The 17,500-nt window shown below is 52.0% G+C and overlaps 1 protein-coding gene across 26 annotated transcripts in view; it reads right to left on the reverse strand.

The window, feature by feature from the left end:
* LOC139757814 (prominin-1-A-like) overlaps nt 1-17,500 on the reverse strand; it is a 232,719-nt gene that overhangs the window by 47,017 nt on the left and 168,202 nt on the right. For all 26 annotated transcript variants that reach the window (XR_011714708.1, XM_071678681.1, XM_071678676.1 and 23 more), the window contains 2 exons: nt 13,787-14,084; nt 12,654-12,774 (listed from right to left, as the gene is read on the reverse strand). Coding sequence is in view for 25 of the 26 variants with exons in the window: in XM_071678681.1 (XP_071534782.1) it covers nt 12,654-12,774; nt 13,787-14,084 (419 nt within the window). In the remaining variant the exon portion in view is untranslated. The remainder of the gene's footprint in view (nt 1-12,653; nt 12,775-13,786; nt 14,085-17,500) is intronic.

Below are 17,500 nucleotides of genomic sequence, written 5' to 3' on the forward strand. Positions count from 1 at the left end.
AAAGGGATATTAGCGTCACCTAACAGTATTTCTGTCGGTGGCGACCTCTTGCTTTGAACATTGTCATCATTCGTCTTCTTTTCCTCCTCCTGTAGATTCTCTCGTGCCTTCCCCAGCCAGGCCCGGTCTTATCTGCCAGGTGTCAACAGAGTAATTAACACGAGCGAATCACCTATGACGGCTTCTGCCCAACTCCGATGTCATGTTAGCAACTTGTCCTCTTGGTTCTCTATCCCTCTCTATCTTCCTCTTTGCATTTCCTAATATTTTGGGGTCTCCCCACTCGCTGTCTCTGCCTTCCAGAAGCTGGCCTTAGTGTGTTCAAGGGTGTGAGGGAACATGGTTAAGGGTCATGTCAGCACGTGCGATATATAACCAGCAGGGAATCATCAAGCGAGAGGAGCTGGTGCGGGTGTTGGACCCGGGCGGGAGGAGGACCCGGCCAGGCCGGTGCCGTAATCAATACAATCCTCCGTGGCCGTGACGCGGCGCCCCCATCACCAAGGTTGGCCGCACGCTGCTGTGCTGCTGCTGCTGCTCCTCTTCTTCTTCCTCCTCCTCCTTCGCACATATAAACAAAGCTGTGGATATCATCTCCCCCTCCCTCTTCTCCTGACCTACCTGTCTGTCTTACCCTGCCAGTCGCTTCCTCTCCCACAACACTTGCTGCGAAGCCCCCTCCTTCTTGTTCGGTTCTCACCAACGGGACCTTCCTCATTGACCTCCCTCAGGTGGGGATAATCCAGCCACGTATCACACCACTACTTAATTTTCAGCAACGTCTTGCTGCACGGAATAATGTGCATAATTGCCAAGATTATGAGTATATCACAGGGTATCCTTCAGCACCTAACAATATATAAACTATCAAAATCATTCTCATCGCAGCTATTTAGCAGACAATTACGCCAATTAACCGTAATCACAGTAATCTTCATGGTAATAAATACATGTAAAATTAAACTTCATGCATAATCCAATTCCATGCATCACTACCACACCGCCAGGAAGCACACCTCACGGAATGCTAAATATTTCACCTGTGGCAGCCACAGGTTCTCCCCCACCCCCTCTTCCCTGACAGTCACAGCTTGCTACTTCTGTAGGCACCAGCTTGCCCACGGCACGCCTTCGGCTGCACCAGCTGGAGCCGCTCTTACTGGGACAAGAGCAAGGTGACTGAGGACGATCCAGCAGAGGTACTAGGACGTGTAAGTGAAGTGGAAGAAACTGCTGGTAAGAAGTCATGGGAGAGGATAGAGGAGGAGGAAGAGCCGTGTGAGGGAGGGAGGATGGAAGGGTGTGGTGGAAGTGGGGACCTGGGAGCAGCCTGCGTGTGGGACGGGAGGAGAGAGGCTCAGGGTGTTACTCCCACGTCAACACGCCGCCTTCCTCGACGTATAACTTTAATATTAAAGGTTACTTGTCTCCTTCTGGATCAAATGACGCGGGTTTTAAAGTTCTACTAGTGGGTGGGGAGGAAGGAAGGTGGGCCTGCGAGGTTGGGTGGGTGGGTAGTGGTGGGAGGTGGGTTCAGTCGCCGGCCCACTCACCTCCCATTGGCCTGGGAGATCTCCCGATACGACCTGCCTCACTGCTCCAGGCCCGGGCCTGCAGACACTTGACCTACACACACACACACACACAGAGAGGCTGCCTCGTTTGTTCTGTGTCATGCACACGTGTCAACCCACATTACAGATGGTCCTCCTCCGCCATGAACTCAGGTCACAGCCGTCCCTCCCCTCTGACCCCACACTACGTATGTTCCTGACCCCATATTACAGATGTTTCTCCCCACTTGAACCCATACTACAGGTGTTTCTCAGTCTTGATTCTACATTACAGGTGTCGTCCCTCCCGCTCCACACCATACAACAGGTGCTTCTTCCCCCTCCCCTGACACCATATCACAGGTGTCCCTACCCTTGACCCCCACACTACAGGTGTCTCATCCCCATGACCCAACACTACGGGTGTCCCTCCCTACCTGTATCATGGATGTTCACCCTACCCCCTTCATCCCACGCCACAGATGCTCCCTTCATCATCTTACATCATAAATGGCCCTCTACGTCACCCCTAGATAGTAAATGCCCTACTCTTTCACCGAAGGCTATATATGTCCATCCCTTTTCACCCGACACTATTGACGTCCCCCTCCTGCAACCTACACCCTAAAATGTCTTCTTTCACTCGCAGCATAATCATGCCTCCCCTTCCTCCGCTACAACCGTCCCACTCCTCCCCTCCTAGGCTCCCGCACAAGTGCTCCTCCTTCTAAATCGCCTTAAGCGGTACCCGGCCGCCTCTGCGCACAGTTTACAGGAACCAGCCACATAACGAGCGTCCCACAACAGCGAGGGGGGAGGGGGGAACCATGATGAGCTCCCGTTACACCGAATGGAACCCTCGAGTCTCGTTAAGCGTGAACGAAAAGCGGGGACGCGCGGCGTCTTCGTCGTCGTCGTCGTCGTCGTACGGGCGGGCAAAGCCGTGGACTGCAGTTACCAAATGACTCAAGAGGAACAACTCCTGGCCGCGTCCCTCTCCCCTGTCCAGCGGCGCCCAAAGTCCGCCCTCAAGCGCTTTGGCTTCCCGCTGCACAACGGCCCTTCAAAAAACCACCTCCGGGATAAATAAGAAACGGCACTTTGGCGAGCGGGGAGGTTTCCATTGTTTTTTTTTTTTTTTAGCGAGTGGCGGGGAGTACGAAGCAATTATAGGAAGATTATGCCACTTTATGGTGAGCGGCGGGACGATGGTGGGGATAGGAAAGGCCTGCAGTGACCCGCGGAACCCACCGAGTCAGGGCTTAGGGATGAGGGTCAGGTTTAGAGTAGAGAGAGAGAGAGAGAGAGAGAGAGAGAGAGAGAGAGAGAGAGAGAGAGAGAGAGAGAGAGAGAGTGAGAGAACGGAGGAGACCTGCTGATCTCTGTGCAGGAGACAAAATGTTAAGCTAAACAGAAAGAAAAAAATTTATCGTCACCGAAAGTTCGATGACCTCTCCTACGGCAGCTAAGCTGACAGCTAGCTGAAACGGTGATGGTGGCTGCAAGGGGGGATGGAGCCATGGAACGCCTCCGCCAGCAGGTACAACACTACCACACCCACGTAATGGGTGATACAACACCCAGTGGAGGGGATGGAGCTATTCATGCAGCGGTCGTGGTGCCCGAACTGCAACTCGGGGACAAGGGATCTCCAATGCCAGGAGGTGAAGACGGTGGCGAGGCGAGTGCATTAGCTTCATCCTGAACTGTTGATTGAGGTGAATATCTAGAGTACTTAGCGTAGTCTTCGGGGGGGGCCTTCTACTCTCACAGTCCAGGAAGGGCCCAAGCTGTTTGGATGAATCGCTGGTCGACAAAGCTGTTGGAGGCAGCGGACCTCAGCCCCCCCCCCCTTAATCCATGGGTTGCCCGGTCTGGTACACCCTGCAACTACTTGACCAGGACACTCTCAAACTGCTCCACGGAGCATCTCAATGGTGTTTATGATGATTGCTGGCAAGGTGTTGAGCCCCGGATATTTTGCGCAGGTCCAGGTGATGGCTAGATCTAAAGAGTCGAAGGTCTTGGTCAGCGTGTTGACCGCCTCTTGATTGGTCGTTTACGCGGGGGACAGCGGATGACTTTCCATGCCATTTTCAGCATCCTTTACAGCACTCCCTGTTATGAGGGGGAGCAGGAGCAGCTCAGGTATACTCAGTCAAAGTCATTCAAATCATATCAAAAGAGTAAATACTTAGAGCTGGCTGATCTGACGATGGTACTGACGTATTCCTTCCAGCACAGGTTGCCGCCGAGTGGAACACAAGAGACCTGGAGGGCAGCACGGAGGAGGGTTGGGTTGTGGCCTTAGTGAGACAGGAGGGGAGGGCGATGGTCTTGGTTGACGATGATGTGGTTGGCGGTGTTCCAGATCCGGCGGCTGTTGACGTTCAGGAGAGCGGCGTCATCGGGAGAGCTGCTTGTCAACGGTAGGACCAATGGCTGCAGCAGTCGAGGCACCTCCTTCCAGAGGGTGAATCCATCCGGGTTAACATCAAATAAGGACGAAGAAGCACAAGGGTTCCATCGCTGTGTCGTATGGAACGCCACAGGTAGGGAGGGGGAACTGGAAAGTCGGGGGATGGTCCCTCAGGAGCGTACAGCCTAACGGCGCTCATAGAGGGAGTTCGCAAGCCAAAGAATGAGACCTCTCCACAGTCCAGAGTGTGTGTGTGTGTGTGTGTGTGTGTGTGTGTGTGTGTGTGTGTGTGTGTGTCGGCGGACGCGGAGGGAGCGACCTAGTTCTGAAGGGTAAGTGGCCTTGAAAAGAAGAAAAAACTGGATATGGGTGAGCGGAGCTGCGATGACCTACGGGGGAGGTACAGGACCAACACGGAGCATTGCAATCAATATAAACGAAGCCGGATTTGAGCACAAACGGACCAGGGATTTAACGGGGCATTCTGGGGGGGAGGAGGAAGGGTACCACGGTCTAAACTGGGTAAAATCTTCGACAAAAATTGGGAAAACTGGAAATAATATAAAACAATTCTGATGCTCTGCAAGACTATATAGAGTTTACTGTGCAGCACGTGGAAATCTTTTGTGTTTTTGAGTCATTCTCACATAAATATAGCGTTTCGATCAACTTAAACTCAAGACGTCCACGTCTGTGAGGACAAAAAAATAATATCCCGCTGTACACCACTGTTTATCGAAGAGGACAATTCTTTCTACGGCAAATTGGGAATGAAATCTGACACAGCCTAGAATAAGGAATGGGGCCATTACTCGATCTCTGAGAGTACCCTGATATATTCCTGCTTGCAAACTGCCTGTTAAGCTTAAACCCACACAACGAACCACTTGAAAGACAAACATCGTTAACTCGATTGTCTGTTTCTCAAATCACGTTGCGTCAGGAGCTCGCTCGTCCAAAGCTGAGACGTTCCATCTACAGATCAAATATGGTGGAACGTACGACGTATCCTGGATTCCAAGGGGGGGGGCAGAACTGCGGGTCGGGCGAAGAAAACTGTCATAAGGAGAGGAGGAAAGAAGCGATGAGAGACATCCCATGGATGGCGATGGTGGGTGAGTCATGTAGCTGATGGTGAGGATAGCGGAGGTGCACAGTGGTTCTCCTGCTGGCGGGGTTGAGGACAGCGTGGTGCGCAGTGAGGCTCCTGCTGGAGGAGGTGAGGACAGCCGTGGTGCGCAGAGGGTCTCCTGCTGGTGGCGGTGGGGAGGGATGAGGACAGCGGTGATGCGCATTAGGTCTCCTGCTGGTGGGGGGTGAGGACAGCGATGGTGCGCAGTGGGTCTCCTGCTGGTGGGGGCGGCGGCGGGGGGCGCTAGGGAAAGTTCCCGCGGCGTGGGCTGGCCCAGTCATGCGCGCTCGCCGCCCCCACCTGTACCGCCCACCCTCATCCCCCGCCCGCGGAAACTTACACGGCCCCCCTACGCCATACCCCCCCCCCCCATCAAATGATGCTGCACCCCCAAAACGGCGTCCCCTACGGGCCTACGCCACCCTTAACACATGATATAGCACTCACCACATCCCCAACTCACGATGCTGCTTCCTCCACTCCCCCGCCACATGATGCTGCACCCTCCACTTCCCCACTACATGATGTTCCACCCCTACGCACCCAGTACCAACTCTTTCTAATGGGTGACCCAAGGAACCAGCGTCGGGGCTCAGGTCAGCTCTAGTCTCTGGTACGCATGCATCCTGCCCAAACACACAAACCTCGACGTGACACGGACAAAAAGTTCTCCTTTAAAATGTATCTCTTTCTTGCAGGGCCTCTCGCCTTTATCTGAGCCTGGGGCTGCAGCTCCCTCAAGGCACCGAGGATTTCAAAATCTTCCGGGGGGTAAAGAAGAAGACGGTAATGGATTCCGGGGAACAACTGTGATCCTGAGACGGTCGCTCTGGAAGAAAAAAAAAAAGAGAAAGGAGCCAGAATCGTATAAAAGAGATAATCTAAAAATTGCTACTATCGCCTCCATTATTGCTAGCAACGCATTAAAGAATTTTGAGCCGTGGGGGTTCGCCCAGGACGAAAGCTCTGGTGAAATCAACGAAGGTTGTGGGAACCACGGAGGTCTTGCGTCTAAGTTGAAATAAAAGTTGCAAGGAAGAGCTGACTAGGCTGGTGGAGGCGAGGTCTTTTACTACCAAGTGGCATGTTTTCTCTGAACTGATCTTACTGCACCTTTTGACTTCGGCTGTACTACTGTTTCACAAAGTCTTCTATGCCTATCGCGCCGACGGAGAACCGTTTTCGAGTGTGCATTGGGCACAATGCCTTCCCGGATTTATCCTCAAGTTATGATCTATGTATTCACCGTTCACGTTCGAGAGAATACAGCTTCAGTGTTTTCTGTCGTTCCCAGCAATTCAGCTTCTTAACTGAGCCAACGAGAGAGGTTAAACATCTTTTGTATACTTTCTTAACTCTTCATATCCTGCCCGCCCACAGCAGCATTCTGTTTGGGAGAGCAACAGTGGCATGGGGAGCGTCATCTTTGGTTTTATCTCCCCTCTGTTGTCTTGAAGGCCCGTAGGATCCACCCTACAAGGTCTCTATGTAAGGGGCAACTGTTGCTTCTTGTGCGTACTTCGAAGTCTTTTCCATTCCTTTCCCTAGGTAGTGTCCACCTCTGTCTATTATTCTGGAGCTCTACATTTCTCAATTTCACCCATAAAAAATGAAACAATATAGTCACGGAGAATTTGTTATTTTCAAGTGGCCCACTCGCAGACTTGATATGTATCTGTTTACAGTCCCTAAGTGTCTTTATCGATGAAATTTACATACTTACTCCATTACTATCAGCAAAAGATGACATGAAACTGTTCGTATCTACGTCAGGTATGAGAATGAGAAACAGAACAGGTGAAAGTACAGTCCCTTGGGTAGACGAGACGTAGGCGACTTAAGACGGATAGTTGATACCTTAAACGCGACGCATTAAGTATAGTTATAGTCGTAAGCGACGTAATATGGATAGTAATGCCTCATACGCGACGCATAAAGGATAGTAAAACCCCGCGCGAGACGCACTACGGATAGTAATACCCCGTACGCAACGTCCTACGGATTGACGGATTGTAATATCCCGTACGCGACGCACTACAGATAAACGTATGACGGACAATACTACCCCACGTTCGACGTACAACGCGTACAGCATCACTCAATCGTGGACATCATACGAAGCCGTATTCAAATGCGTAACGGAGCTGCGTCACAACTCCAGAAGCGGCGTGGCGTAAGTTCCACAATAGTGAATTTCTTGAATGCGTATATTTCCAATCGGTAAAATAAGCCGTAAGAGAGACGTCCAGTATCTGTCACGCCATAGCCCAAAAGTTAAGACATCCGATTTTCAACTGTTTCTCGAGGTTTTAAATATATTTTGCCATTGTCCAATGCTTCCTCAGAAGCAATCTTTTCCACTTACTAACAAATTTATTCTCCAATGTAAACCAATTTACGGCAAAAAAGTTATCTCAATGTAAATCCCATGAATGTCTACGAGGATAGGGAGCAGTGTTGCCATATAGGACCCAAGCGCAGTGAAGGCCCCGAGCCGCAAATCGTCCGCTCCCCGGCAGTGTTGCCAACACGATCATCCCACCAACAGTGTTTACCTACCTGAGGGGTAATTAATGCCTCCCGAGGGAATTAATGTAAATTACTGTGATGACAGGCCCAGTGTGAGGCTACCTTAGTTCGTGTCCCGGTCAATCACAAGTTGCAATTATCCTACATATTCCTCATTTCCTGGCGTACTGTATACATCTTATTTACTTCACAAATCACCAATTCACCTGATTTCTCATTTCCTCAAGTTTTCTGTTACGTTCCACACCTGTGCGTTCTATAACACCTTCCTTTCTGGGCCTCCGTGATGTCACCCTCATCCGCGTTCTCTCTCTCTCTGGCTTCAACACGACCTATTTCATTATGTATATTGTGTACTTTTTTTTTTCCCAGGAGATATTATATCATCCTGATTTCCCTTGAGTGGCTGGCTGAGGGGAGGAAGGGACGCCACTCGTCCTACGAACCATCATCACTTGCTTCTCCCCCACCTCCGTGATCTTCATCAACTTGCCATATTTTCCTATAACATAATTTTTCTTTTAATTATCTTGGCCGAGCACCGAGCCTCATCCCCTCCTCGCTCCTTACCCCCTTGTGGTAGGAGGGGGAAGCCTGAGGCATGTCCCACCCCTCCTCTACCCCAAGTCCCGGCCCACATTGGCTTAACTGCTGCTGTTCCACTCCCACTCTCCCTCCTCTCTCTCTCTTTTCTTTCTGAAATTTCTTTCCTTCCTTTTTAAGCATCTCTCTCAGTTTCTCTCCTGGACACTTTTTCCTTCGTTACTCTTTTTCAACATCCTCAGTTCGTTCGCCCTTCCTTCTTCCCTTCTCTATCATTATCTTACTTTCCTCTTCCTTCCAGTCCTCCTTCTTTTCCTATCCCCCTAGTCTTCCAGTCCGCCTCTGGCAGATGGTAAGGGGCAGCCAGCCAGCTGGTCCAGCCCGCCCTCCGCCCCGCTCGCTCCACCCACCAGCGCCACGCCTCCCACTCTGGCCCTCCCCCTAACTCACCCTCCCGTAAAGACAGGGCCAGGAGAAGATTGAGGCTGAGGGCTCTGAGGTAAGGGCTGAGGCTGTGGTGAGGGCACTGAAATAAGGGCTGCGACTGTGGTGAGGGCACTGAAGTAAGGGCTGGGGATGCGGAGGGCAATGAAGTAAGGGCTGGGGCTGCGGTGAGGGCACTGAAGTAAGGGCTCAGGCTGTGGTGAGGGCCCTGAAGTCGGGGGCTGACATCAAGATCAATCAAAACCAGTACAACAATTCCCGGCTTAGACTCTGACCCACATCCGCAGGGCAGATGAACCACGGCCGCACCAAAGCGTTCGACACAGCCCATCAGGTGGGAGGAGACGGGGCAACGGGTCAGACGATGCACTCTGTAGCCAAGCCCGTGCCCCTCCCCAGCAGCAGCAGCAGCAGTAGTAGTAGTAGTAGTAGTAGTAGTAGTAGTAGTAGTAGTAGTAGAAGTAGTGGTAGTAGTAGTAGTAGTAGTAGTAGATGTTGTAGTAGTTGTAACGGTAATACGGAACCTGGGTTACTCGTGCCCCGTGTCGTCCCCTCCTCTTCCTCCTCCTCCTCCTCCAATGCAGGCACCACCCCGTATTGTGGATGGGATTCCTATCCTCCTGGGGAATAAACTTGTGAAACCTGAAATGTGACTCGCTCCTCGGCGGACCAGGCGAGTGGCCTTGACCCAGGGGGACAAGGAGTCTGAAGGGGGACACTGTCGATCCATCGCCATCCACCGGCCCTCCGAGGAGGCAGAGTGGGAGAGAGAGAGAGAGGAGAAGGAAGAAGGGAATAATAATAATGATAAAAGAGAGTGAGTGGCGGATGCTTCGACAGTCCACGGTTCCAGCATTTTAATGATAGTGCTCTCTCTCTCTCTCTCTCTCTCTCTCTCTCTCTCTCTCTCTCTCTCTCTCTCTCTCTCTCTCTCTCTCACACACACATCTCTCACTATTTGCGCAGCCTACTTACGGAGACTGACCCCCCTCAGGCATCAGGACCTGTCTGGCTCGGCCTGCCACTCGGCCTGTCAGTCGGCGTCTCCCCTCCCCCACCCCACATCACCCTCTTCTGCTACATTTCCGGCTTTTAGATGTTCTTTAACACGAGCCTCCTCCTCCTCCTCCTCCTCCTCCTGCTAGCCCACCCTTCATCTCCCGGCTTGGGGTCGTGCACGACCTTCCTAACGACGCGGGTCACGTTTTTCTTCCTGACGACCAGATCACCACAGCTGTTGCTTCGGCGGGGATGGGGGAGGCTTGTCTGAGGGTGCGTCTCCCTCCCTCTCTCGCTGGGGGCAGGGACCTGGTATGTCCGTACGCCACAGTCTTATAATCACTCGATGCACGTAGCCTCAAGGGTCAGCGCGGTCATAGTCTCGGCCATGGACGGCTACCTGAACACCTTTACGAGAGGACGGGAGTGTGGCGGGCATCCTGCCCCTGGGTTCTACTTCTGTCGGAATAAAGTTACCTTGCGAAGCCATGAGTGCCACAGCTAGGGACGTAGTGGCGCAGAGATGAGGCACATCTCACCTCCTTCAGCAAGGAGTGGCGCTAACGCCTCCATGTAGAAATACAGAGGCAACATTCATGGTGACTGTGAGTGTGGACTTCGCGGCTCTACGGTGAAACACATAGATCATGTTGACGCACAATCAACAGGCGCGACTCCCGTACCCAGCAGAAGGGGTCCGGCGCGGGTACGCAAGCCATGCAATGCGTCTCCACGACCTCCGGTGATGTGCGACTCCACGACCAGGGGGGCCAGCCACAAGGGAGGAGCTTCCCTCACAGGTTATCTCCCCTGGGGGTGCCATTACCGTCCAGCCCTGCAGCCTGGTGGGACTTGGGCAACACACAGGAAGGAGCCGCAACACACGACACACATGAACCAAGGAGGAGAGAGGGAGGAGAATAGTCGGGCCAGGGGAGAGGAGGCGTCCAGGTGAAAGGTGAATGGAGAGAAGAGACGATGAACAGAAATGAGAGGGAGAAAGAAGGTGTGCGAGAGAAAGAAGTACCATTAAACCAAAAGCACAGTGTACACGTCACGTGAGATGAGGAGGAAGAGAGCTACACACACACACACACACACACACACACACACACACACATTGCACAGGGCCCATCGTGGAAGACTAGCGATGAGTCAGGAGGCGAGCTCAGCGTGTCTTGATGATGCCCAGGAGGGAGAGAGGGAGGGAAGAAGCGCTGACACACCAGTGAAAGGAGAGTGGCACGGGGCCGAGGTACACACACACACACACACACACACACACACACACACACACACACACACACACACACACAACTTCCCCAGTGCAGTGGTCAGCGTTGCGAATCATCATTCCAACGTGTCCGGGTTCGATTCCCGGGGAGGGGACCTAGCTCCCAACCAACCCAGCTGTTCATCCTCTCCTATGGGGCTGGCCAATTAAAGGGCACACGCTGGAAAAGCTGGAGGTGTGTGTGTGTGTGTGTGTGTGTGTGTGTGTGTGTGTGTGTGTGTGTGTGTGTGTGTGTGGGTGTAATTATCTATTTACCTACTGGTACTGCAAGGGGGGGAGGGAGCTCGACGCTCGTGCTGCCTCCACGAATCTCGTGAACGTTCTATGCTGTCATACGCCTCCCCGATCTCGTGGACGTTCTGTGCTGACATACGCCTCCCTCCCCGATCTCGTGAACGTTCTATGCTGTCATACGCCTCCCTCCCGATCTCGTGAACGTTCTATGCTGTCATACGCCTCCCTCCCCGATCTCGTGAACGTTCTATGCTGTCATACACACACACACACACACACACACACACACACACACACACACACACACACACACCTGCATATACGCAGCAGCTGTGGTCGGATATCGACCCGCTGAAACGAAAATTGAGGCGTCCAGTCTGCGTCTTAAGGATGACAACAGACGGGTATGGCAGCTTGGGAGGTGACTCAACACCGTCGGGGATGGTGGTAGCCGTTTCCTCACTCTGGGGAGGTGGGGTGTGTGAGGGTACCTTCCCCACCGTGGAAGGAGGGTGGGGGATACCATCCTCACTGTGGTGGAAAAGGATCGGGGTGGGTACGTGTGTCTGTAAACAGAGACACGTGTCGGCAGTCACAGGGTCGACTGCCTGCCTCACCCAGACCAGTTGTGGACACGAGGTATCTCACGAGAATCGGGGCAGAGAGTCCCCAGGCTACCACCAGCCACCTCCCTACCCACCACACACGCACACACGTGGGGCGCCGTCCCCCCCTCCTCTCCCTCACCTTCCCCAGGGTGAGGCCAATCACACGTGGGCTCGGTAGCCCCTCTCCCACGGCAGGTGAGGCCAGTAGGTCAGCGTGGGAGCTGGCGTCCCCGAGGAGCAGCACACCCGCATTGACAACACACATCATGTACTAACGCTAGAGTGAGTCTTAAAGCTTCCTCATGATGCCTTACACACACAAAAGTGCTTCCTCATGATACCTTGCACACAGACCGATGCTTCCTCATCACAACTCACACGTGCAGCACACCCGTCTACCATTACTTCGGGAGGTCAATAGGTGGGCCTGTAGCAGGACCTGAGGTCAGGAGATTATCACCCCACTCAGTGACCTCAGCTGGGACTCCCCCTCCATCTCTACCCGCTCGGGTCACACTCGCAAACAAGTGTGGTATGTGACCGTCTACAATATGCACAGATCCCTCTTTGTACCTGCAGACACACACGACGTCACAGTGGATTCCCTTTTGGGTTCCCACTCTCAAGTCGGGTTCAGACACCATGATCATGTTGATAAGACGAGCACACACGCCTGTCTCCAACCAGAATAAGACCTGAACCTATGTATAACAGGTGTTAGTATTATGTGTGCTAACGCGAGGTTCGTCCAGTGCCCCTAATGTCTCGTCCATGCTTTAGCATGAACGGAAAATAAGTACCATATGAGTACTGCCAACTCTACAGACACAAGGCTGTCGAATGCCCGCGACATCTCTCGCCCACGCCTCCAGCAGGCGGGGTAGGTCAATCAACTCACGCTGTCCGTGTTGTTGAGGAAAAGCTTGGCGTCGTGGACGGCGAGGGCCCAGTCGCCGGGCAGGTCCTGGACCCCGTCCTCCATCCTGGCGTTGGTCACGAAGGAACACACCAGCCCCAGCCTGCAATACACCATGCAACACTACACTTTAACTCAGAACACAGGACAAGCACTTAGATATACACCAAGCACAGCCCGTAAGTAAACTTACAGTGTACACTTTACACCAGTGCAGCGCAGTGTACTTAGGGAACATTTAACACTACCAAACAAAGTCTCCATTGGAACCATACTTTTAACAATGCCATAATTACCATCTACAAATTCCAATGGCTCTGTTCCCCAAGTGCACTCACACCACATCACTAATCTATCTATCTATCTATCTATCTATCTATCTATCTATCTATATATATATATATATATATATATATATATATATATATATATATATATATATATATATGCACAATCACCACGAAAGAGAAAATATGATTGTGCATATATCTCACTCTACAGCTGCAGCAGTACCCGTAATACAAAGATATGTATACATTACCAAAGTGTCGTTAAAGAAAACAAGAAAATAATTCAAATTACATGGAAGAGGAAAAAAAAATTATAAGCGATTTCCAGGACATGTAATTTCCGTGGTAGAATTTACCGCCCAGGAGGAACAGGTGGATGAAGTAGTGTGAGCCTGGCACTGCTGACGGGAGAGAGAGAGAGGAGGGAAGGATGGAGGGGGAGGATGGACAGAAAGATGGAGAGACAGTGGGAGGACAAGGACGATAGAATGAACGTGGGAGGAGCTAGGAAGAAATGGAGAGAATGGGAGGGAGGGAGAGAAACTCGAAGGTTGGAGGGGTAGACAGGGAGAGAAGGTGGAAATAAAGAGAAGGGAGCGTGGGAAGAGGAAGGGACTGAAGGGTAATGAAATATGGAGAATAACAAGAAAGAAGACGTGTGTGTGTGTGTGTGTGTGTGTGTGTGTGTGTGTTAGGAAGGGAAAGACTCGAGCAGGACGGAGGGAGGTGTATAGCACGAGGGAGTGACACCAGGTGTCAGAGAGAGAGAGAGAGAGAGAGAGAGAGAGAGAGAGAGAGAGAGAGAGAGAGAGAGAGAGCACTCACAGTATAACGACGACGAGGACAGCGAGGAGGGTGCCCAGGGTCGCCCGCTTGCAGGGGTCGCGCTTCTTGTCGTAGTGAGGCTCGTGGGCGCCGCAGCGGCCGGCACACCGGCAGCACGCGAACACCAGGCCTGCCAGGGGCATCACCACGATCAGCAGGCATCCCAGCACCAGCAGGGACACCAGGCCGATGTAGTGCAGCACCAGGACGTCCCAGTTGGCCTCCAGCTCCGACACCACTCGCATCCCCTGCTGGTGTTCCATCGTCAACTGCGACAGCTCCTGCGACACCAGGGACTCTGTAACACAAGAGTAAAACACGTCAACACCTCACGCAACACTGCCCTAACACCTCCCATCACACACACCTCCCACCCACAGGCAACCCAAGTGAAAACAACAGATAAGGATGGACACACGACCCAGACTTGACCAGTCATCCATGACCGATATCGTTTACCAGGAGGAGGAAAGTCAAGTCAGGTCAGGCCAAAACCAGATCAGGTTACTATCAAAGTCATCTGAAGCAGGTGTCAGCCTCAGAGCTCCCCGAACACCGTCCCTTTCCCCTCCTGGTGATACGCGTCACTATGGTATCACAGTGATGTAAATGACAGAGGAGGGTGATGATGATGCCCGTTGTATCCCCACCACAACACACACACACACACACGTACATTTTTGAGCGAAGTCGTTGGCGATCAGGTGCAGTCGGTCCTCCGCTCAGGAGGCTGTCAGCCCCACGTCGCTCCCCAGGCTAGTCAACAAACACACTCGGGTAATCAGCATAAAACAATACGTGATAAGCTGCCCTCACTCGAAAATCAATGCTCTTGCAAGACTCCTCCCCCCTACCCAACGCATCCCCCTCCACTGACGATGTTCCACAAGGCTGGCGTCTCTCGGCGTTAGCCCAAGCCTAATTAGGAGAATTTACAAGTCATTATCCTTAAGTGGACGGTAATGGGAGATGCACCAGCTGTTTGAATCTATTAGGGACACCAATTTCTCACCTATTTTTCCCCTCTCTAGCAAGATTATGAATTACCTCCATCAACCGGGAATAATTCGCTTAAAGTGTTGCGGATTCCAATTTTTCTTTTATCCAGTGATATCAGTCTGTTGCATATTTCGATGCATGAACAACCATAGACACACACTCAGTTAATCAAATGAAAAATAGTTATGTATTAGTGTCTTGAGCGCTTGTGTATAATGCCATGTGAAGCGAGGTAACTCGAAACTTACCGAACATACTAAAAACACTTGGAGGCCAAACATTGGAAGGACCCAAAGTCCTGACGTGGAAGAATAACACTTTCCGTGACCTTCTTCTTGCACCTGGACACTGGAGTGATCCGTGATTATATCTCCTGACACACAAACATACACACGTGTCACGTGATCCCACCTGGGTATTAACGACAGATGCGCCTTCCTTCCTCACTGTTTACATAATTTACGGCCGTTTCATTTACGTTCGAATTTGTACATGTAATTTACAACTGAGGAAGGTTAAGCACTGGAAGGCACTTCCCCTTTACGAGACCTAAGACTAAAATGTCTCTAAATATCGCCAGCCAAAACGAAGTCTTCTCCATCTTCGACATCATCATACGCCCTCACCTTCCAGCTTGCTGATGGCTCACACCCTGACCTTCTCTGCCCATCCCAACATCATCCTTCGTGACATTTCCATGATCCAGGAACCCTCCCACTTACTCCCGGTCTGCTGGAACCTATGCATCAGCCTCAAAGCCTCTACTGGAGAGTTCCTAAAGTTTTCGGATTTCTCAACCGAGTGAGGATAATATTCTCTTGCGTTCCAGAGTTCAAAGGGCGCAGTTTACGGCTTAAAGGGTGATGGTCTCGAGTTCCAGGAGAAGTGACCTGGAGTTCCAGGGGAAGTTGTCCAGAGTTCCAAGGAAGGATTTCCAGAGTTCCAGGGAGGTTATCAGGGGTTTCAAGGGAGGTGATTCAGAGTTCCAGGGATGGCGTTCCAGCGTTCTAAGAGCGGTGATCCAGAGTTCCAGAATGGTAATCAAGAGCTCCAGGGATGGCGTTCCAGCGTTCTAAGAGCGGTGATCCAGAGTTCCAGAATGGTAATCAAGAGCTCCAGGGATGGCGTTCCAGCGTTCTAAGAGCGGTGATCCACAGTTCCACGGATGGTAATAAAGAGCTACAGGGATGGTGTTCCAGCGTTCTAAGGGCGGTGATCCAGAGTTCCCTCAATAACGTTTAGAACCTTCACGTACAGTCGTCCGGCTAGATGGGGCTTGGCGAGGCTCCAGACTCCTGAGTTACGACCCCGGTCACTCAAGACCCGCCTAGTATCCTGAACTCCACCCACCACCATTTACGGACCCCCCCCCCCCCTTACCACTCGCCACCCGATCTCCTTGCCCACGTCCACACACACAACCCCTCGTCACAATTACCCTCAAAGGCACCCTCATAAAAGAAAAAAAAAGACGAGTACATACACAATGGTTTCCACCCTTAAAGTGCTTGTCGAGGCAGCACTTGAGCGCCCGAATCGGGTCATGGGGAACAAACGTTCGCCCTCCATCTGAGTGTGTGTGTGTGTGAGTGGAGTATGTTATTCGAATGCCTCCCCGGCACACCTGTTGGGTCTCGGGAGAGCAAGGTAATGACTGCAGTATATCAGCAGGCATGACTTCCAGCCAACCTACCGACGTCATTACCATCATAACCATACCTGTGCTTCACTCCTGTGTGTGTGTGTGTGTGTGTGTGTGTGTGTGTGTGTGTGTGTGTACTAGCGGTGCTCTACACACGTGCGTTGGGTCTTGCTGTGAGAATGCTTACCCAGTCACCCATAAACCTGCAAGAGGCACACTCCCTACCCTGAGAATCTAGCATTAAAAAGAGGAGAGTGAGACACACTTGTCTGATTCAGTTTAGATTACTGAAATCGAACCCGTGTCTTGAGGCTGGGTGCCGAACGCGCCATCCCAGATCAAGTGATTGCCTCTGAAGACCTAATGACCACAGTTAATTCTCCGTGCAACAGTCAGCAGCAGCAGCAGCAGCAGCAGGAGGGGAAGCACTGCTAATTCAAACCCGCTCCTCCCTCTGGCCGCCCCATCCTCTCTGACGGTCCCATAATGACGACATAACTCATCGCTATTCACCATTCATCACAGCCTGTGCATCCTGCCCATCGAGGCACATATCCACCTCCCCTTTCACCTCCTTCACAATGACGCGTCTGGTCGCTCTGCCTCATTACACTGTTATTCCCTACACCCTCCCACCCCTTCTCCTCTACACCCTCGACCACATCATGACCCCGTGTGACCTGTGCAAGCCGTGGCGGCCTCGTTTACTTAAAAGTGTCGACCCATTCTTTTTCCCCCCTTCGTCAGGCCCGACGCCACCGAAAAACTGGGTCAAGAGTGAGGAGGAACTGGGCTAACACGTCCCAGTTTGTGTGGCCTCTGAAGGAGAGCCATATCACCTCGTAAGGCTGAATATATGGCTGAAGACCTGCCCAGACCAGAGAGTCCTGCCGCTGTTCTAGGCCCTGATCTACCTACACGAGTCGTCCTGGTGATACATCCGTCACTCGTGGCTTTACGACACTCCCTCCCTCCTACCAGCAACTCTGTTAGGCTCTAGTCATAATACAAGTGACCTTGGCATAGTACCTCCCTGACTTATGTAGTGCTGGTTCAGTCACTCCCTGACACCT

This window comes from Panulirus ornatus, chromosome 28 (assembly GCF_036320965.1).
Source record: "Panulirus ornatus isolate Po-2019 chromosome 28, ASM3632096v1, whole genome shotgun sequence".
NCBI classification, from domain to species: domain Eukaryota; kingdom Metazoa; phylum Arthropoda; class Malacostraca; order Decapoda; family Palinuridae; genus Panulirus; species Panulirus ornatus.